Source organism: Tachypleus tridentatus, chromosome 9 (assembly GCF_004210375.1).
Source record: "Tachypleus tridentatus isolate NWPU-2018 chromosome 9, ASM421037v1, whole genome shotgun sequence".
NCBI lineage: Eukaryota > Metazoa > Arthropoda > Merostomata > Xiphosura > Limulidae > Tachypleus > Tachypleus tridentatus.
Genome location: NC_134833.1, coordinates 126,633,623 through 126,656,360, shown reverse-complemented (window position 1 = coordinate 126,656,360; position 22,738 = coordinate 126,633,623). Strand labels below are relative to the sequence as shown.

Below are 22,738 nucleotides of genomic sequence, written 5' to 3'. Positions count from 1 at the left end.
TTTATAATAATCAGACAGTCTACCAATAGTATTGGTGTAATAATGACTTCGGCTGGTTCTTTGACTAGAATAACGCCCTTTGTTTGTTGTTGTTGTTGTTATAGCTGAACACAGAACTAAACAATGAACTATCTGTACTTTATCCACCATAGGTATCGAAACTCAATTTATAGCGTTATAAATCTGCAGACTTATCTGTGTGGCGATGGGAAGGAACAATCAGAATAAAAAAAAAGGCTGTTATTTTTATAATGCACACACAACAGGAAGTCCTTCGCTGGGAAAACAGTAAGTCTACGGATTTACAACGATAAAACCAGGGGCTCGGTGGTCAAAGCTGATGTGGTTTTACTATAAGAAGAACACACATACACAACAGGAAATGAAGAACATGTTCAGCAACATAGCCTCTCGGACCATGGACCTATGATCCACAAACAGGCAAAGTAGCCATTGTGTCAATCTAAATCTAATGTTTATTTTGTACTATGTGAACAATTAACATAATATACCACTTTTACTCACTTAACTGAATATATTTATTTTATAGACAAAATAATGCAGCTTTTCTTGTATATTCAAATGCATAAGATTCACGTGGCCGATATGGCCACGTGGGTTATGGCATTCGACTCGTAATGTGAAGGTCGAGGGTTCGAATCCCCGTCGCACCAAACATGCTCGCCCTTTCAGGCGTGAGGGAGTTATAAAGTTACGGTCAATCCTATTATTCGTTTGTAGAAGAGTAGCCCAAGAGTTGGCGGTGGGTGGTGATAACTAGCTGCCTTACATCTAGTCTTACACTGCTAAATTAGGGACGGCTAGCGCAGATAATATTCGTGTCGTTTAGCACGAAATTCAAAAACAAACATTAGGTTTTTCATCGGGGATAAACGTAGATGTCCGGACTTAAGATTTACATTGAATATAGGTTTTTATAGGTCTGTAAGAGGGGGAAAGGAAATCCGATTATCTCGGTATTTGCTTGTTGCTTTTACATAGCCTAATACTATTTTTTTTCATCGACAGGAATGACGCTGTAGCGACAATACGTAGACCAGTTTATTGTCAAGTGACATCAACGATCATAAAACTAATGTAAAAGTGTTTCCCCTTTCCGCTAGGTACCTTTTATTATTTAATATAAACTTTATTTCAGTTGTGTTATTTGTATATATCAAAGATTATTATGCTTTTAAAGGATTGATCCTGAGGTAAAAATTGTCCAAATTATAAGACAAACGATAGTGGTATTTCTATACTGCCTAAACGATTACACCTTCAATAAGTCAGATGTGTTATATTTAGACAACAAATATGCGTGTTCTAGATAAGAAACAGAAATATGCAACCTAGAAGCAGAAAATAATTTAATATTGAACCACCAAGTATTGTGAATATACATTTAACTTTTTGTAATACTATATAAAGTGTGAGAATATATAAATATATTTGGATACAAAATCATTATCAGAGTTAATGTATAGTGGATATACAGTTGGTTTTAGTTCCAAACTTTATTATGTAGTGATAAATAGTAAACCCGCGTGTGTGTAATAATTTATTTATATTTATTTTAAGCTGTATGGAAAGGGTCTATGAAGGTCAACACAACAGAGGACAGGCAGTTTAGTTTACATACAGTTTCTAAAATAAAGAAACTTTGATTATCTGCCTTTTATGTTTCATTTATGGTAATCTACTTGAACAAGAATTATTACATTGAGGTGTGTTTTATAAACTGAGATTTCTTAAATATTATATATCTCTAAGTTTTCTTCACAAATGGTTCAGTAAATATAAAACGCTTACAACTGGGTTCCGATACTCATGGTAAGCATAGCACAGATAGTCCATTATGTAGTTTTGCGGTTAACAACAAACAAACTCCAATTTTTTTTTGTTCTTGACAAGAAGAAAGGGTTCCCTCAAACAAACCAGTAGAAACCGCCCCTTGTATGATTACTTTTTATAACACGATTTACTTTCGCTTTTATGACTCTCTCATAACTAAAAATGGTGGAACTTAGGGCTTTTCGACTGACAGCCCAGTTCTCTGATCATTTGACTTTGTCTGTCAGTTGAAGTAAGCATGAGATAAAAATCAGAACTCGGGTTGTCCAGGAACTTAACCTCAAAATGTCTCTTACTATACCAGAAATTCCTGTTTTCTTGTTTTCTTATCTAGTAAATTATTATGAAGGACAAGGAAAATATTATAGCCGAGTTAATTAACATATATGAGGAAAATTTCGTAAATAATACATTTTTATTTCTTTCACAAGCCATTTACGAACTGATGGTGTAGTGGCAATTATTAAGTACTTTGAAATGGCAAAAAAGTGCTCTTGAACATATACTGACGTAATTCTTTAACGGCGGTAAAATAATTTAGAAGTAAATAAATCGACATTCGTACTATTAATTTTTTATTGTTCAGGGTGAAACTTGTTTAGGTTACTTTTAACAGTGAAATTGTAAAACATCGTGACATCACAAGCAGTTTCATTTCTGTAACAGTTTGTATTAGTAGCTTCAAAGTTTGATCCACCAAAGTTACTTACACAACAGAGCTAAAAATAAAACTAACAAACCATCATTTAACTTCCTTAAACTACCCAGACTCCACAGAATCAGTGGTGTACCTAAGGGTGGAGAAGCCGAAGCAGTATCCCCAGGGACCTGCTTAACCCAATTCTTGAAATGTATATTAGTGTAATATATAAAATAAGTACTTTTTGTGCCCAAGGTTTTTTCTTATAACACCCAGTTCCATGTCGTATAAGCTCACTTGTAATATACACAAAATCAACATGTTTAGGGAACAGTTTTCCGCTAGGTGTATAGTTGCAAGACATGACAGACCATTTCCTGAACAGAAATACAAAATGGCAAATAACAATAGGGAAATGCTACTGACAACTCTTTTCCGTTCTATTGTTTCCACACGCGAAAACCATCAGACATCGATCACACATTAAAAAATTGACGTTTTGAAGTTTGAAACATTTGTTTTTAAGGTTAATATACACAGCTTGCTGGAATTTAAAAATGTACAGAAATACTGAACTAACTGAATATGACAGATAAAGTAGGGTTAATATGTTGTTTCACATTCTTCGTTACTCAGTTTTAGTCTTTTAAATCCTTAGAATTTCTCTTAACCCTAAAATCACTACAACTCTTCTCGAAATTCACAATTAACTTATATTGAATAAAAACAAGCTGGATTTACCTTCTCTGTACATAAGGTCAAAAGTGAGTGAAATTCTTTATTTATAATGAGAAAATCTATTGAAAATTTTGTTTCAAATATTAACCATTATATGTGCTTTCAACTTCTGCCATCTAGTGTCATGTAAAATAAACTGCAACTAAATATTACAAAATTAAAATAGTTCTCCTAGTTCTTCTTTCAAAACATTTTCGCTAAAACGAATCGTAATTATTAAAATCAAATAATGCCATCTGAAATATAAATGATGCTTGGTGAACTGAGAGAAGACAGAGGGTAAAACATATGGTAATTGTTAAAAGAGTAAACAATATATTAATACTGTATTAGCGTTCCTTTAAGAAACGAAACGTGTACAGTTATTACAGGTACGACATCAATTTGTTTCCAGTAAAGTGAGCATCGAACTCACGAGTAATTCACCAATCAAACTAGTGAACGAGTGTTTACTTTAATAACAATTGTTTATTCAACGACTGTTAAGTTTTACATTTTCCTGAAAACTAGTAATACCGTAGATAATTTGAATACCCAAACGTTTATCACAGGAGAAAAGTACATATATCAAGAAAAAATATACTGTTATTTCTATTGAGTATTCCTTAGTTTACATCAGAAAGCGAACTGTACACAATGGTGTTAAGACAAAGCTACGTCTAATTAACAACTTGTACAAAACATAATAAAGACTCCAGCCATAAAACCAAATAAACCTTACAATTTGGTTAATTTCATATCATGCAACAGGACACTTTATCACGTAAAAAATCAATTATCCTGGGGTTTGACATATTCCTAAAGAATACTGTTTTTATCTTCTTAACTCTCAGTGGAGTCCACATTTTGCATTAAACTGAGTAATCATACGCTTTATTTGTTCCAATCAACACTCAGTGGAATTAACTTACCAAAGATCCATCATTTTATATGTAAAATACATGGGGTAAGCCAGCAGAAATTAATTGAATTAATTGCAAAATATACTTTTTGTATTCAACATGAATATAATCAACACAGTCATGAATCCGCAAACTTGTGGTCAAATGAAAAATCTTATCACGTGGTTAAAAATATACGGTTATGAAAGTATGTCATTTATGAGCGAAATAAATATTTGTGTGACCAGTAGGGTTGACCATCTTTGAAAATCATCACTTATAATTGTTTAAATTTGAGAAAAAATATTCTACAAATAAAAATTCACCGAATATTTCTCTGATGAGTAAACTAAGATTGGTCAGTTTATGAATTGGTATGATCTATTAGTTTTACTTAACTCCGATTCATATAGCACAACATATCTTATATATTGAGTCATATTAGAATATGATACAAAATAAAAACTTTTTGATTAATATTTCTCTATGTTTAGAAAGAACTGGTGTATTATAGTATCCGTATTTCTAGTGAACAGTCTTTTATCGCAGTTACTAAATAAAAATGTGTCTCAAGAAATTCAGCGACAACGTTGTTCTATACATATAAATATTTTACATTATAATTCGATTTTAACTGAAAAACACGCGTTTACACGATAGTTTATAACCTGTAAGTTTTACGTAACGGAAACTTAAAGAAACAGATCTACAAAGGATATATATTATGCGGGTAAAGTTCTAGGTAAAAGCAATAGGATACATGAACCAAATGCCATAGATATCAAGTGAAGAGACGTAGTTGAGCAAATAAACTGTGCACGTTCAGATTTATCAAACAACCGATATCTGACAATCAAGACAAATTCGTCAATAAAACACTTTTACTTTTCTAAATACTTTGCTCTAACTCTGCACTAAATTGGTTCCTAGATGACGGAAAACCAACTCTCGGACAAATTCAGTTAGAAAATAAGGTTGGACTGATGGCTTGATTCTGGGTTTGAATTTCGACTGGATGATTTTCTGGTGAGCGCTAAAACATCTCGATTACTCAGAAAAGGAATTCGTTCCCCATTTTCTCCACCGATCTTAAGAGAAAAATCCTCAAAGTTGACAATACTCTAATAAGAAAAACGAAAGTAAAGATTTAGTATTATTATTCTCTATGTATTAATTATTATATGTGTCAGTTAGAGTTGACTCTTCAAATATTTACTCTTTCTCTGCAATTAAAATATTTATTATTTTCTTAAGTATTTTTAATTGTGTTAAAATATTAAGGATTATATTAAGACTAGAAAAATTTAATATGAAAATTCCGAGTTTTACTTTCGAACAGCTAAACTGGTAGGGTAGGGTCAAAATGACCCATGTCGATTTTTTCAAGTCGATATTCCAACTCGTTTAATTCCGCTCTCCACCTTACATTTTTTGTACTGTATCCTGAATTAGCTCTCGAGTATTGAGCAGAGCAGATGAGCTGTTACAGTTTTCTTTCTTATTGCTGTAATCGTTTTTTATCGTTTGTGGGTCATTATGATCCCACTGTATTAAAAGATAATATTTTTGAAGTTTATTACACATGGGCTATTTTTACTAACTCCAACGTTTACGATTCAAGTGTTTTTGTACAGTTGATGGTTAAAGAAATGCAAACTCTACATAAAATTATATATAGTTTGAAAATTTGAAAGTTTCATGGTATCATATTCTTAATATCAAAAAATAGTCAGTGTATAGAAGCTACTGTATCAGTTACTTTTATTTCACAAAGCTTTTGGATTCTATAATAATCCAGTTAGATCATGCTGAAAAGTAACAACTTTGAAAGGTATGATTAAATATTATGTTTAATTCCTAGTCTTCGTTTTGTCTCTTTTTGCATTAAACTCACCTGAGTTTTACGAAGGAAATCAACTCCAAAAGTGATATCTGGTATGCTACTGTCAACTATAACAAAATTAATCAAGATTCATGTGAGTATTATAAAACTAAAAAAAACAAAACCATCGCTTAATTACAAAATTAATTAACCACGTTACACGTTAAAGGTAACTTACAAATTGAGAAACTTCAGTTTTCATTAACAGCTGATATTTCACATAAATTTTATGTGAAATATTTGCTTAGGAATATATGGTGAATTAACGACCAATGATATATATAGAGATATACCTGGCTATTTATTAATTGTGGGATTGTTTGATTTTTTTAAATAAAGCTTCTCAGATTTTTCTTCTGTTAGTGTCAGGCTCATATTTTAATACTGTGACGTTCTGTTCATTAAGACTCTTTGTTTTACTTATATGCTCATGGACTTGGAAGAGGTTTTTTTTTTGGTGTTCTTTTGACATGATCTACAAGTTATGTCCCGTTTTATGTATGTAAAATAATGGACAACTGCTACACCGTATTTTGTAAATATTTCCTGGTGCAGTGGGTTTCTTATACACTTTTCTTAACAAGTGTTTAATATTTATTGGAGGGGTGAATATGAATGAAGGGGTTAGGAACCTCTGATAGACGCACGCTAATATTTTCCATATAAGGGATGGTGCATGTAATTAGGCCTTCTTTGTTTTTTAAAGTGTTATATTTTTGATTTCGCACAACGCTACTCAAGGGCTATCTGCTCTAGCCGTTCCTAATTTAGCAGTGTAAGACCATCCACCGCTAACTCTTGGGCTATTCTTCTACCAACAAATATTGGGATTGACTGTAACATTATAACGTCCCCTCGGCATGACGAGCGAGCTTGTTTGGTGCGACGGGGAGTCGAACGCCTTAACCCACGTGGTCATGAAGGGTATTTTTAAAGTGTTTTATTTTATTTGTTAAACAATTTATGTCAGCGTTTTTCAATTTGTCAACAGTTTCCGTAGCGACATTAATAAGGAACTGGTTAATGTTAGTAAGGTATTCAGTTGAGTTCGTAATTTCTTTATCGATATTTTTTGCGGTACATATAATGTATGCTAAATTTCGAACGTTTTTTTAGAGTGCCAAGCTTTTGATGGATTACATGATTAGAAAACCAGTTTATGTAGTTTGCCTGTATATGTTTTTTTTTTTCTATGAATATTAGAGGTGAAATCTTGAGAGGTTCGTGTGATGTTGACGTTTAAAACATTTATTGTAAAGTTGTTCACAATTTCCACTGTAAAATGTATGTCTTTATGTAAATTGTTTATATGTTGGAAAAGTTTTGTTTGTTCATTCTGACAAGTCGGAAAAAATGATATCTACTTATCTTAGCATCTCCTCTCTCAGAAGAAAATTCAGGGAAACTTTATTAATAAAACCAAACAATCCCACAATTAACAGGTGCATACACAGGCACATATCTACCTGTCTTTTCTCGTTAATTCTCCACATATTTCTAAGCTTATGAAAATACTTTGTTAAAATATTCCATAATTGTTTTTTTAATCCATATTTGTGTTATGTTTTGTTTAGCCATATATAAATAATCTGTAAAATTTCCGCGGATTGATATTTACATTAAGAAGAAACTGAAATCGATTCTAGAATTTAAACATATTGTTGGATTGTGAATGTTGACGTAAATACTAAAGTGATCTTTATTGTAAAAACATATGTATTTGATAATGATCGCACCGGTTACTGACGTACCTGTTAGAAAAAACTAATCTTGCTTACTGTAAAAGCTGTAAATTGTAATAAAATATACTTTATCAGTAAGTTATCTCGAAATGAAACTGATAATCAGTGATGACGAGAAAACCCACTTATAGATAAAAAATATATATTTAAAAACGGCTGGTTTGGGTTAAGAAATTTTTTTATTAGAGGAGCGAACAACGTTTCGACCTTCTTCCGTCATCGCCAGTTTCACGAAGTAGGTCTAAACGTTGTTCGCTCCTCTACATAAAAAAATTTTCTCAACCCAAACCTGCCGTTTTTAGATATATAAAATGAAACTGAATAAGTTAGCCTGAATCTGTGTGTATTGACTGAATGTAGTGTAATATATTTGTATGTTAACACTTGTATATTATGCGAAAAAAAGACCAAATGAAGCTAATCCTGCTCAACGCAGTTTACTTGCTTTCCAAACACTTTGATTTAACCTTAAGCATATGCATTTTATTTTCTTTATGCATAGATTTATATGAAGTAATCTAATAAATATAAAGTACACTTGATTCAGAAGTTCTATGTTACACCACATTACGACTATAAGATGTTTTGTTAAAAGCTAAACATGGATCAGAGTTATCAAGTGAATCTGGTTAACATGAAAATAGGAGCAGTGTCTTAGAGGTATGTCGTTTCTAGATTTTAGCTTATATTTTTATATGCATCTGGTATTTGTGCTTTACGTTGCAGTTTATAATTATCCACCAGTGCATTTTTACATATAATTTCGGGTCTAAATGAATCCAAGGCCACAAGACTGATTAATGATTAGCAACATACACACATTGTAAAATCATACATCAAATTACGTAATTTAATAAAAATATATCTTCATCGCTCGCTTTTGTTCTGTAAAAAGTACCTGCTACATTAAATTTAAACGTGTTTAGTGGATTATACTGTCATAAGCAATAGTTTTATTGTTTTAATTTAAATATTTGCTAGAAGGCACACGAGGTTAAGATTTGGTGAATTTTTCCGAGGTGTAGATGGATGCATTACTTAAAAATACACGAATCGACGTTGCACGGAATTCAGTTTCGCCTAGTGTTAGTTAAAATAAAGTATTTAATAAGACGGTATTGAGTATTCATCGATATTTATCACGTTCTGTTACTTGGTGAGTTACATGTTTGTTTATCGATGAAAGTTTAGTTAGGAGAATGTCAGTTTGTATGGAAATGTTATATTCGAAGTTAGGCCTATATTCAGTTGCGGATTTTATATTAAAAAGGTTTTGTATTTTAACTTAGGTTTACAAGTTACGAGTTGTGTCAACGTGAACGTAGTCCACAAAAAATGTTACAGGATGAAATAAACTATTTTTTTATTGTCGCTTTGGACTAAGATTTGCATTATTTGTATTAAATAATTTAAAAGAATCCCGCCCAAAAATACATTATATTACTTTTTACACTCTCTTCTCTTCAAGTAGCTTAATATTTAGATTTTCCGTTGTTATGAAAACATGTAAAACTCTTTACAGCTTTTCTTCTCTTTGCGGGTATAGATGGAAAATACGCCCAACAGACTTATGGGGATGGACCTTTTGAAATATTGTAGATCTCCATGAAAAAAATTTAAAACAAAATACTGGTATCCGTGCCTTAAATCTGTGGAGATTAAAAGCATAGTACTATTGTAATGTAGTGAAGTTCTGAACCGCAAGGTGAAAAATAAAATATATAAATGTCTAATATTCTACGCATGATAAAGTTTTCAATGTTGAATTTACTGCTTCCATCAATAAATTTCTGATATATGGTTATATTAAAACTCAAGCTAAAAGCTTTATGTGAATTGAAAATTCACATTTCACGTTGCTACACTACGGAATTCCTGTATCTTATAGATAGGTACGAGTCAGTATTTATTTCCTACGTCTTATCTCGTAACATTTTTCATGAAACTTCTTAATTGCATTTTAGACATTGCATCATCGTCATGATTAGCAGCTTTATGTAGCAAACAACTAAATTATGACTTAAAACAGTATATCTAACTTTTATCTTCTGAAGTAGATTTAGAGTTGATTAATTTGGTAATTAGCACTTTAGTCCTTACATCCATTTTACCAAGATACGTTTTTGATTTTCAGCACCTAACTTAACTAATTTTAGTATTGCCTAGTTGTCATATAACTTTAATTATTTTGCGCTTCTTTGTCGAGTTTAACTAAATTGTACCTTACTCATTAATTCGGTTAATTACACGTGATATTCTTACTGCTGCCATATACATGTACTAGTAAAATAAGAGAATCAGGACTATATGAGGTTTTATACTCAGTGACGTAATTCCGCTTAGGCCTATTAAGCCTAGAACGGCAAAATTACGGTGAAATCTATTTAATATTATTATTATTGAACAAAAAAACGCTGAAGTGAATAAGAGTTTGTTACGAACTGCAGCATTAATACACGAGTATTCTCTTTTTTACGTCTTTCAGCTCTCTGACATTGCTAATAAACCTCTGTTCTCGATCCTGCTGCCTTAAAATTTTATAACTCTTGGTTCAACTGTCCTGTGCATGGATGCGGAGATGGCAAAAACTTTAATAGTTTACTAGATGTACTATCTCAAACTCATCTTCCATATAATAGACATACAACCCTTTGCAATTTCAATCTCTTTCAAATTAAACAGCCTTGTCCTAGTTACGTTAAAGATGATTTGACGTCGTTAAACGTTGTTAATGAAAGTAGCTATCTGGTCCAAACTCCAACAAAGAAAATTGTCAGATTTCACGTGTAAAATCTCTATAACTTCCAGATAATTATCAAACGTTGTCTTAAAAAAATTATTTTCACTGTCTTATCCCTGTATGGGTTTGATCGATTTAATCGACCTCGTAACCACTATTAAAATTAGGAAATAGATTTAAATTACGCCTTTTTCATTCAATAATGACTACAAGTTATTACATGAAACCACAAATGTTTATTCTAAACAGCTGAAGTCTCGTAACATTATACATTTATATATATTTTTAAATTTTTATTTTCTTTACCTTTTAAGGGTGTCTGACTAACATTACAGAAGTTGTAATCAAGCGGCACACTTACAGCAAAGCCACATCGGGCTATCTGCTGTGTCCATCGAGGGGAATCGAACCCCCGATTTTAGCATTGTAAATTCGTAGACTTACCGCTATATCAGCGGGGGACGCGCGGCGCATGTACACCTTATGTACTACATCCAGTAGTATAAAGTTGGCCTCTACAAAGTGCAACTGCCTAAGCTTTGTTCTTGTAGACTAATATGTTGTAGAATACAATTGCATATCGATTATTATATGTTAGATGTGTATATATATATATTATTACTGTTTACAAATAACTTAATTTTCAGTTATTTTTTTACACAGAATAATGAATAAAAAAGGATTTGTACTCATACTAAGAGAGTAAAATATATAAATAAAATAACAATAAAAACGAAACAGTCACTTCGTTCCCCGTGAAAACAGTTTGTAAAGGCTGAGAAAAAGTAGGTGGGAGAAATTTTGAGCTTTCGATTGGTTATAAACACGTCTACAGTAGGTGTACCTAAACAAGCAATTTAAAAAATAGAAGCGGTAGGCGAGGCCACCTTGTTCGATTCATTAAATATAATAATATCTTAGAAAATAAACGGGGGTTATTATTATATTCTAGTTTTAAATATCTGTAATTGAAGCTTCTAATTCATAAGAAACTACAGACTTTGTAATTGGACGTCGTAAACAGACCATACAACATACCAAGTGAGACACAAATTTCGATATTTAAGAATTTTGCTTTAATATTGTCCCCCGTTGGTACAGTGATGAGTCTACGGATTTAAAATGCTAAATTCAGGGGTTCGTTTACCCTTCGTTGGACTCAGCAGATAGCCCGATGTGGCTTAGCTATACGAAAAAAACACATCAAAAAACTTTTAAATTTGGAAATTAAATAATGCATAATACTAAACTCTGAATTATAATATGAACTGTGATAACAAACTTATAAACTAGTAGTTCAATAAAATTTTGAGTCTCAGTCTTGAAATGACAGGACTTCTGATCCCCACTCAAAGGAAAACACATAATTATAGAATGTTTATTTTTAAATATCAGTAAATAATACATGTATACATTCAAAGTATCTATAACATTGTAACGTTTTCTATTGTTGAGTGGGTTCTTTTGAATTATTTGATATAAACTAGTATAAAGTTCAGTCCACTTAATGATAACAAAGGCGTTTCATTCGTTACGGGTTCTACACTTTCACGATTTCATTATAGACCTAACTTCACAAATAACGTCAATAAATAGTAGCTTGATAATTTTCCAGGATGTATGTTTTTCGTCGAGAAACAAATTAAATATTCAGGAAATTTAACTACCGTACAAACCAACTTACAAACTCAATAATTAATTAACCACGGGGAAAGGATCACCATTTGTTCCCCGTGAACAAATATATTCATGGTTTTCGAATGTTTGTTTGACAGAATAGTGTTTTTGTGTTAAAAGTTTTGAATTATACTTTGTGGCCTAAAATACTGTTCTTATGAGTAGTATTTTAACCTTATTGCTTGAAGAATCTATAAACGTGGCTAGATGTGATAACAAGGGTATCAGGATACTGTGTAACATTTAGTACTGTTTAATAGGAGTTATATGTTGACTTCCTTCAAAATATTATTTAAAAAATTAAATATATATTAGATGTTCATAAAAAGCACTTAATGGCGTTAAGGTCTTTTTGAAAAAGTACTGATGAGCTAGACCTTTTCCATGCTATACAAAACAGAATATCAGCAATAAAGCTCTGAAAATGGAAATTCAGCACTTAAAATGTTTTCTTATAAAAAACTTCAGCTTCAGAAAATATACCATAGTGAAAGATTTTGGTATATATATAAAAAAAGATAACTGCGAATTACGTTATTTTTCAATAGTAAATTCAATCCCAGCGTGTTATTTATTCAGGTTATCAAGAAACTTTTACTTGGACTTGTTTATTAAAGTCACAGATACATCATTTACACATCTTTCATATAAAATTGATTGGTTTGAATTCTTCTGGAGAATTTTGTAGCGTTGATTTGTCTTTTGAACATTAAAAAAGATTGGCTAAATATGGAGCCAACTTTGACCCCATTGAAACCCTATGTTCTTAATCTGCCAGTTCATAATATATAGGCCTGGCATGGCCAAGCGTGTTAAGGCGTGCGACTCGTAATATGGGGGTCACGGGTTCGCATCCCCGTCGCGCCAAACATGCTCGCCCTTTAGCCGTGGGTGCGTTATAATGTGACAATCAATCCCACTCTTCGTTGGTAAAAGAGTAGCCCAAGAGTTGGCGGTGGGTGGTGATGACTAGCTGCCTTCCCTCTAGTCTTACACTGCTACATTAGGTACGGCTAGCACAGATAGCCCTCGAGTAGTTTTGTGCGAAATTCAAAAACAAACCAACAAACATGATATATATATAAACAGGACTGTTTTGTAGCATATTCCAGTAATGAAAAAAACCAACTAAAATCGCTTCTACATTTTGGGAATTTTGAAAAACTAAATCACACATAAAAAATGATGCTTTATTTAAATATAAATTAATGAGCAAAGAAACAATAAATTAGTTTATAAAATTTTATGTTTTTGCAGAAGAATAAATTTCAAAATTATCTCTTAACAGTAAGCTCATTAGAATGAAAAACAGCGCTAAAAATCCAGATAGTTTATAATTAAAAGTAAAAATAATAGAAACTATTGGCGTGATTGCAAACCTGTGATAAACCATTTCATACACGTTTCAGACACATCAAAATGTGAGCTTACAGGTTTTATGTTATTACAATTATTACTATTAGTGAAAAACTATTTTTTATCTTTAACAATAATATTTGTACATTCGTTTTTCTTTTTTGTATCTTCTTTTCTTTCTAAAATTTATTGAAGTGTTTTAATATATCTAAAGTCTTAGTGATATAATCCTGATCAATTAGTATTACAGTATTATTACCCTTATTTCATTTTACAGTGACGCTATCTTTGTTTTTTCTTCAAGCCTGTAAGCTACACCTCTTGAAAGATCAAATCTCTTGGCCAGATAAAGTCTCTGCATTTTCATTTGGTTACAATTTTAATATTTTCGTTACAGATAAATTGAGATATAATGACTAATCTCCTTACCTACATAAAATTGTGACACTTGCTGCCAGCTACCAAGTGTTAGGTCCAAGTACTTTACTTTTCCATTGACTTTTGGGTGCAGCAAACCCAAAGGATTAAAAATGGCGGTACCATTTGGTATTATCTGATCTGTTACGCTGAAAATAAAAAAATAAACCAACAAAGTTCCTGATCTTAAATTTACTATAGTTGAATATTTAAGTTCATTTCTGATAGTCACTTGTAATTTCTTTATGTAGTTTAAAAACGTTTTGTCTTGATTTAACGACCCAAAATTGAAAACAAATGTATTTAGTTGATCTTTCTCAAACAAAAAAATAAGTTCATTATTATATTACGCTTATCACTTCACAAGTTCGTGATCTGAACAAGCAAATTAAAATTGTTGTTGTTTTTTCCTGTATGACTCACCCTAATTTCTCTACAAGGTTTCTGGATATAGTAGAAATCGAAGTGCTGGTGTTAATCGAAGCATAGGTTTCCACGCCATTACACTGATAAATATACAATACAGAGATAATCCCCTCGCTACATCAGTAATACCATGCTTTATTAATGTGCGATAACCGTACTGCTAACAAAAAGTGACAACTTCTAAGTTTAAGTAAGCGTGAAGAACTCACAGATAGTACAAGAACAAAAATCATGCGTGGATAACAAATGTGGTTTAATATTTCAATTAGGGTTGGCATCAGTGATAAAGATTTCCAAAAGGAGATATTCCTTCTTTAAAGTTACAAATATATGAAAAGGTTCATTTAAAAATAAAAAATAAAAAATTATTTATTGCTACGATATTAAAAAAAAAGTTTTATTTTCTAGGATGTAAGAGTTATTCAACTTTTATGTAGATACAAAGCACAAAGATTTAGCATAATAACTGCGTTAAACTTGCACGTGGAAATAAGGAAAAGGCTAGAAAGAGAAGCAATCAAGTTATTCACAACTTGTATTTTACCTCACACTTAACTACAGGAGGAATGTTTAACCGCCCCATTCTGGATTCGTCCTCCAATATTGGAACCGGCATAGTACTTAGGAAGGATTTTTTACTGAATCCGTTTCGACTGTCATACGTGAAACCTTTAGTTTCTGAGGTGCTCGATCGTCTCTGTCGTTGCATTTATTTGAAAAGATGAAATGTGTATAAATCATTAAAAATATCCTAAGTATAAAAAACACAGCACAAATAATGACGATATAGAAAAATATAGTATACCCATTACTTAGTAAAATATACACAAGCATGAAATATGAGTTACAAGGTCACGTAATGACCCAGTTTTACATGTACATTTAATTCGGTGAGATGTTCGAGTTCAAATTTTAGGTTTCATATTCTACGTATGAATACCATTCAAAAAGACAATTATATAATAATTTCACTAGTTCCATGAAAAGGCATGCTTTAAAAAAAAACACGTTCTTATATCGTTAAAACGGTCCACTTAGCCCGAAAAGTGTAATAAGGCTAACTGCAGCGCTTCGAGCGCCAGGTTTGATAGAAAGAAACTGTGCTATGATCGACAGTGCTAATTATACCAGTAGGTGGCACCAGTAGCGATGCGATCATTGTCAATAGTCAGATACCCGGATGTTAATGTTCTTCAATAGTGCTTTCTACTTGCGCCAGAAAAACAAAACTCAAAAATGCGTCAAATGTCTTGTTGTGTGTTTATAGATGTTGTAAGGAAGGTGGTTATTTATGGCCTTCAAATCAGGAATTGTCTAGAAAGTGACTTCATATGTTCAGAAGGGACCAATAAACACTGAAGAAAAGAGTTGCTGTTTGTTAGGCCACTTCTTCACACTTCCTGCTTGACATTTATGTATCTGAAACTATCTATGGTAGGCTTATGTTAAATAAAGTTCTCAATAATTATGCTTTTCATTTAGAAATTTGTCTAAAATTATTCTCATTAAATAACATTTTTATGTTGAGTCAAGTTTTAAAATTTTATTTGCAAAATACACTCCCCCACCACTTCCCATTCAGCTTAGCTTAGTCTACAAAATTAATTTTATAGGCTTCTGACCAGGCTTATTCTTAATACTTGATAGAGAATAATATTTCAATTATACTTACCCCGTATGTTACAATTTATAGTAGGCTTGGAAGTTTATTGTCAGTAAACATTATAAAAGTAAAAATACATATATATACCATATTTTGCAGCTTATAAGACACACTAAAAAGAAACTCATAAAATCATGCATCCTATACGTCAAAGGTCGATGTTTAGCTTACGCATAGCTTAAGTTTAGCCTAAACCTATTTTGATCTGCATAATACTAAGATCTTTTTTTAATTGGCCTGGCATAGCCAGGTGGCTATGGCACTCGACTCGTAATCCGAGGGTCGTGGGTTCGAATCCCCGTTGCAATAAACATGCTCGCCCTTTCAGCCGTGAGGGCGTTATAATGTGACGGTCACTCCCAACATTGATTGGTAAAAGAGTTGCCCAAGAGTTAGCGGTGGGTGGTGATGACTAGCTGCCTTCCATCTGGTCTTACACTGCAAAATTAGGGACGGCTAGCGCAGATGGCCCTCGTGTAGCTTAGCGCGAAATTAAAAACAAACAAACAAACGAGAAACAAACTTTTTTAATTTGTGAAAATGTTAAAGGGCTATTTCTACCATACTGTGGTAGACTTTTAATAGTGGATTCGTGATAACGCTTCTAACACGATTAATTTCAATAAGAGACATACTTACACTATTCGTTATAAATTACGCGTAGTTGATTTCGCCAGAATATACGGTAACAGAGCTGCGGAGAGCGAATTTGGGCCACCGCCTATCGAGGAAATTATTATGAGAACATGATGTAAGCAAGAGGACAAATCTTTGACTTCCCTTAAAATAATGGGAATGCTTGGTACAAAAGCCATGACTATTAAGACATCTGGGAGTGAAAAATATCACTATACAGGAGTGGGTCCACATGGATTTACACCCATAGCTGTGCAAAAAAAATCAGCTATTGCGCAGATGTGTCACATGGTTAAAACTGTTTGAGAATCAGTTAAGACAGAGACAATCATTAAGTTCTTCAAGAAATGTGGTACCAGTAATGCAATGGATGGTACAGAATATAACCTTCTTTTCGAGCGAAGCGACAGCAATGATGATTCTAATGTTATTGGTGACTCTGGTAGTGACTGCAGAAAAGATGACGAAAGGGGTCATTTTTCTGGGTCAGAAGATGAGTGAAGAATTAAACCTGTTTTCCCGTTTTTCCCAAAACTGTTGCTGTATTTTCAAACTTATTTCATTATTGGTATTATCTATATACTTTTATCATTTGTGCAATAAAATGTTGTTAGTTATGGATGTGATTTTAATAAAACCGATAATGTTACGTTTTGTTGCTGTAAACATTTCTTTGTATTCTGCCTCAAACTGTTTTTTTTTCTGATAATTACGCTCCAAGATTAGGATGCGTCTTATAAGCCGCAAAATACGGTATCAACACTTTCTTGCTTGGACCTCCACTCCAAGAAAGATAAGCAAACCCAGATTCTGTTCCAAGTGTGTTCAGTATGCATATCCAAGACAATCACACCACAGTGTTCAGTATGCATATCCAAGACAATCACACCACAGTGTTCAGTATGCATATCCAAGACAATCACACCACAGTGTTCAGTATGCATATCCAAGACAATCACACCACAGTGTTCAGTATGCATATCCAAGACAATCACACCACAGTGTTCAGTATGCATATCCAAGACAATCACACCACAGTGTTCAGTATGCATATCCAAGACAATCACACCACAGTGTTCAGTATGCATATCCAAGACAATCACACCACAGTGTTCAGTATGCATATCCAAGACAATCACACCACAGTGTTCAGTATGCATATCCAAGACAATCACACCACAGTGTTCAGTATGCATATCCAAGACAATCACACCACAGTGTTCAGTATGCATATCCAAGACAATCACACCACAGTGTTCAGTATGCATATCCAAGACAATCACACCACAGTGTTCAGTATGCATATCCAAGACAATCACACCACAGTGTTCAGTATGCATAAGACAATCACACCACAGTGTTCAGTATGCATATCCAAGACAATCACACCACAGTGTTCAGTATGCATATCCAAGACAATCACACCACAGTGTTCAGTATGCATATCCAAGACAATCACACCACAGTGTTCAGTATGCATATCCAAGACAATCACACCACAGTGTTCAGTATGCATATCCAAGACAATCACACCACAGACTCTGAGAAGAATTGAGTGATTTAAAAAACAAAACGCTTCAACCAGTGATTAATGGACTCTCTCGAGGATTGGTTTGAATTTTGCGCAAAGCTACTCCAGAGATGTCTGCGTTAGCCGTCTCTAATTTGGCAGTGTAAGACTAGAGGGAAGGCAGCTAGTCAGCTGCTAACGAGTCGAGCACCTTAACCACCTGGCCATGACAGGCCATGACGCCCGAGGAAACTGTCCTAGCCATATAAGATGCCGGTACCAAATATACAAATTTAAACGTAAACAAAAGTTAAGCATTATCATTATTTTCATTGAAGAGCTACAATTATATCGTTTCATCCAGCAATTTAGAACAAAGTTCTTACCAACACATTGAAGCTGTGCTTGTTTTCATGTAACAAAACAACAGTCTCGTGCTGTATTATCGGTCATGTGGTTTTGTTTGAATGTTGATCAAACTGGCTTTGTGCCAGTAGACTTATCTCCACTGCATTTAACTTCCGTCTTAATCATTCTAATACTACAGTTTTCACATTTCTCACTAATTTTAGTGGAATTTATAAAACAGATATCAGGAAGACAAGTGAAATTTATGTATCTCTCAAACAGGCGTGTTGGCCGACCAAGTACAGAACTGCAAAGCATGCTGGTCCTGTACTAGGATCGCATCGATACTGATGATACCGCTCGTTAGCAGTTTCCCTTGTTGCTACTGGTTACCCTTTAAGTGTGTTGTGTTTTCTTATAGCAAAGCCAAGTCGGGCTATCTGCTGAGCCCACCGAGGGGAATCGAACCTCTGATTTTGCATTGTAAATCCGAAGACATACCGCTGTACGGGGGGCTACCCTTTAAGAAAACTGCCATAATGCTTCCATTATTTACATGATTAAAAGGTATATAGTGAGTAATATTTTCCTAGTTTTAGTTTGGGTGTTTAATGCTACTTATCGATTAAAATTAGTTTTCCATGTTTCAAACCATGTTTCTTCTCTGTATTTTTTACATTTCTCAAATAGTCCCACACACATTTTACTTTCCCAGTATTGAACCACATTGAAGAAATTTATTTGTCAAGAGACAGCAAGATAATTTAGTTTTAACCTTATGATACAAATATAGCTTTCACACTATTCTTTCTTGTTGTTGTATAGGCTTAGTATCCTGACATTATTATTGTTTCACGCTCGTGAGAGTGGTAGAATCAGGCAAATCTACATTGGAAAAGCAGTCTCAAGTATGTTATTGTTAGTTCCAACACAAAGCGATCCATGCTTTGTCCACTATGCTTCCCAGTGGCAAGTCTTCAGGTTTCGAGCCTGAAAATCGTTTTCATACTTTTGGTTGTGTAGCTTTGTGCTTAACAATAACAACCAAATTATCCGTTGCGGATAATCAAACTCAGAAATTCAGTGGTGTGAGTTGTATGTGTCTGTTGTTCTCAAATTCACTGTTTATCCTTAGAGTAACTGAGTAAGAACCGCAGAGTTGCAGGAAGTTCGCCAGAAAATATATTATAGATCAGAAATATGAATTCTATTAACCTTAACTGACTAAAGAAGGAGATCAGACACAAATTGAACACAACGCAACAATTTTTATTTCAAAATACAAAAATAATCAAAGCAAAAAGATAACTGTATAATGCGATACCTTTACTGGTTCATTATTTACGTGTTCATATAACAGTATCTAAAATACTCTGTTTCTAAAAGTCTTTCCTCAGACTGAGAAAACAGAGAATTATATAGTGATAACAAAAATGCCGGGCCCGGTATTACCAGGAGGTTAGGGCGCTCGACTCGTAATCGCTCGAACATGCTCGAACTTTCAGCTGTGGGAGCGTTATAAGTGTCAGTCAATCCCAGTATTCGTTGGCAAAAGAGTAGCCCAAGAGTTGATGGTTATGACTAGCTGACTTTCCTCTAGTTTTATACTGCTAATTTAGGAACAGCTAGCTTAGATAGCCCTCGTGTTTCTTTGCGCGAAATTCAAAACAGACAAAAATGCCATTCGTTTAAAAAAAATAGGCATTACCCACGTGACTAATGATTGCTTTCACTTCAAAACAAATTTTGTTGTATACGAGGGCTGTTCAAAAAATACGCGAACTGACGTCATAAAACAAAATGTACTTTATTTAGAAGTTACAGGCCTGGGACCCCTTCAAAGTACTCTCCTCCCCAACGCACACACTTATCCCAACGGTGTTTCCACTTGTTGAAACAGTCCTGGTACGCTTTTTTTGTAATGTCCTCCAGCTCCTTCGTCGCATTTGCCTTAATATCGGGAATCGTCTCAAATCTTCTTCCTTTCAAGGGTCTTTTGAGTTAGGGGAACAAGAAAAAATCGCAAGGAGCAAGGTCAGGTGAGTAGGGGTGGGGGTGGGGAAGAACAGTGATTGAGTGTTTGGCCAAAAACTCACGAGTTCTGAGGCACAAATTTCGCAGCAACGCGGTGCATCTTCAATTTTTCGGTCAAAATCTCGTAACAAGATCTAACTGATATCCCACAGTCTTCAGCAAGCTCCCTCACAGTCAGACGTCGATTTGCCCGCACCAGGGCGTTGATTTTGTCGACGTGTGGGTCGTTAGTTGACGTGGAAGGACGTCCAGGACGCTCATCATCTTCAATGGACTGTCGACCATCCTTAAAACGTTCATGCCACTTGAAACATGCCGTATGCTTCATAGCAACATCGCCGTAAGCCGTGTTAAGCATAGCAAAAGTTTCAGTCGCAGATTTTCCAAGTTTAACACAAAATTTCACAGCAAGTCGTTGCTCCTTCAGGCCATTCATTCTGAAATCCGCCAAACGAAAAAATCGCACTTCACTTAAAACCGCGTAGCTAATACACAAATGAAGATATCTGCAATCGTGAAATGGCGTCGTAATCAGCTGATCTGTGCGAACCTAGCGACACCAAGCGTATTCCCCTGGAACCAACTGGAGCCGCGCAATTCAAACAGTCCGCGTATTTTTTGAACAGACCTCGTATATGGATCATAACCTGGCTTACTAGTAGAATACACTTCTGCTCAGAAAGGTTGTTACCTGTTCGAAAAATGTGATTTTTGGTCACTTATATCATTTTAAAAGTAAATTCACTTTGTATATTGCCCTTAAACTTTCAAGTGTTATTTCTCTATTACTCTGCGTTACCTGAGTTCATTTTGAGTTGGGTTAACCCCTTGAATATCGGAGTGTTCTGAGACTTGTCCCAAGCGCAGTGTCTGGGTTGAGGTATAAAGGCCAGGGATTTTGGTGTTACTTTTGTACCCTACGCGTTTTCAACTCTGTAAATATTTTAGACATTATGCCAGGTCCTGCTAACGTAGGTTTGAGAAATCAAATGTTTGCCTACGACAACGCTGGGTTGAAACAAGGCGATATTGCAAGATAACTTGGTGTATCCAGGCAGACCGTCAACAGAGTTCTTAGAAGAAGAGCTGCAGCCGGAAGTGTGAGTTCCAGCAGACCTACGGGACCTCCACGTGCTACTACAGCACGCGATGATCGCCGGATCCTCATCATTGCTCGTCGAAACCGTACGATGTCCTCCAGGTTGATTGCTTCTGAGTTACGTGGGCAACAACTGATCCGAATTTCACTCTAAATTGACGTTTAATCGACGTTTGGTGCAAGCTGGATACAGAGCAAGTCGGATGGTCAAGAAACCTAAACTGACAGCTAGACATTGCAACAACAGGCTGCATTGGGCTCAGCGATACCGTAATCTGACGATCGCACACTGAAATCGTGTAGTTTTTGCTGACTGCTGACGAATCCATATTTCTCCTCTACCTCACTGATGGACGGATACGAGTGCGCAGGCTTCTTGGAGAACAGCTGAATGATGAAAATGTTCAACTCAACATCACAGGAGGCGGAGTTCAGTACACGTCTGGGGTGCATTCTGTTCTGCAGCTGTCAGCCAATTGGTCATTCCAGATTAAAACGTCACTGGTACTGTGTGTCAGGATATCCTGGATCGCCACTTACTGCCATTTGCCAAGGGTATTTTCCAGGACAATGCACCATCTCATAATGCTCGCAATGTGCAAGATTTTTTTGCAACAACGTGGTGTGTTGGTCCTTGAGCAACCACCTGTAAGCCCAAATATCAACCCGACAGAGCATCTCTGGGATGAACTTGGCCGTGCAGTAAAGAATAGGAACGATCTCACTACAAACCTACAGCAGTCACGCCAAGCACTGACTGAAGAGTGGAACAGAATTCCAAATCTAAGACTCGTAACGTTAGTTGAGAGTATGCCACGCCACTTAACGGACATTATTGCAGCATGTGGGGGCCACACGTGTTGTTGAGTTAAATATTCTGATGTTAATGTAATTGTTGCACGTTTACTGAAAGTTTCAGATTGATGCTAAATATTTTCACAAAATGACGGTCTTATTTGCTTTAACTTAGAGGTCGAGAGAAAAAGTCCATTTCTGGTGGTACAAATCATAAGTTCTACAGATATTTCCATAAAAATGACATAATCATGAAATATTACATTAATGTTCATGTTATAAACATACCAGTAATTACCA

General features: G+C 34.4%; 1 protein-coding gene across 6 annotated transcripts in view; it reads right to left on the bottom strand.

Moving 5' to 3' along the window:
* Positions 1-3,680: 3,680 nt before the first annotated feature.
* The window catches only part of LOC143226312 (nuclear receptor-interacting protein 3-like), a 34,098-nt gene continuing 15,040 nt past the window's right edge, over positions 3,681-22,738 (bottom strand). For 3 of the 6 annotated variants that reach the window (XM_076457107.1, XM_076457106.1, XM_076457108.1), the window contains exons 3-7: positions 14,898-15,050; positions 14,351-14,433; positions 13,940-14,076; positions 6,008-6,063; positions 3,681-5,234 (exon numbers count right to left, since the gene is read on the bottom strand). In XM_076457107.1, coding sequence (XP_076313222.1) covers positions 5,076-5,234; positions 6,008-6,063; positions 13,940-14,076; positions 14,351-14,433; positions 14,898-15,050 — 588 coding nt within the window. In that variant the 3' untranslated portion in view covers positions 3,681-5,075. Of the gene's footprint in view, positions 5,235-6,007; positions 6,064-13,939; positions 14,077-14,350; positions 14,434-14,897; positions 15,105-22,738 lie in introns of all 6 variants that reach the window. The other 3 variants (XM_076457109.1, XM_076457110.1, XM_076457111.1) reach the window with 3 other exon arrangements.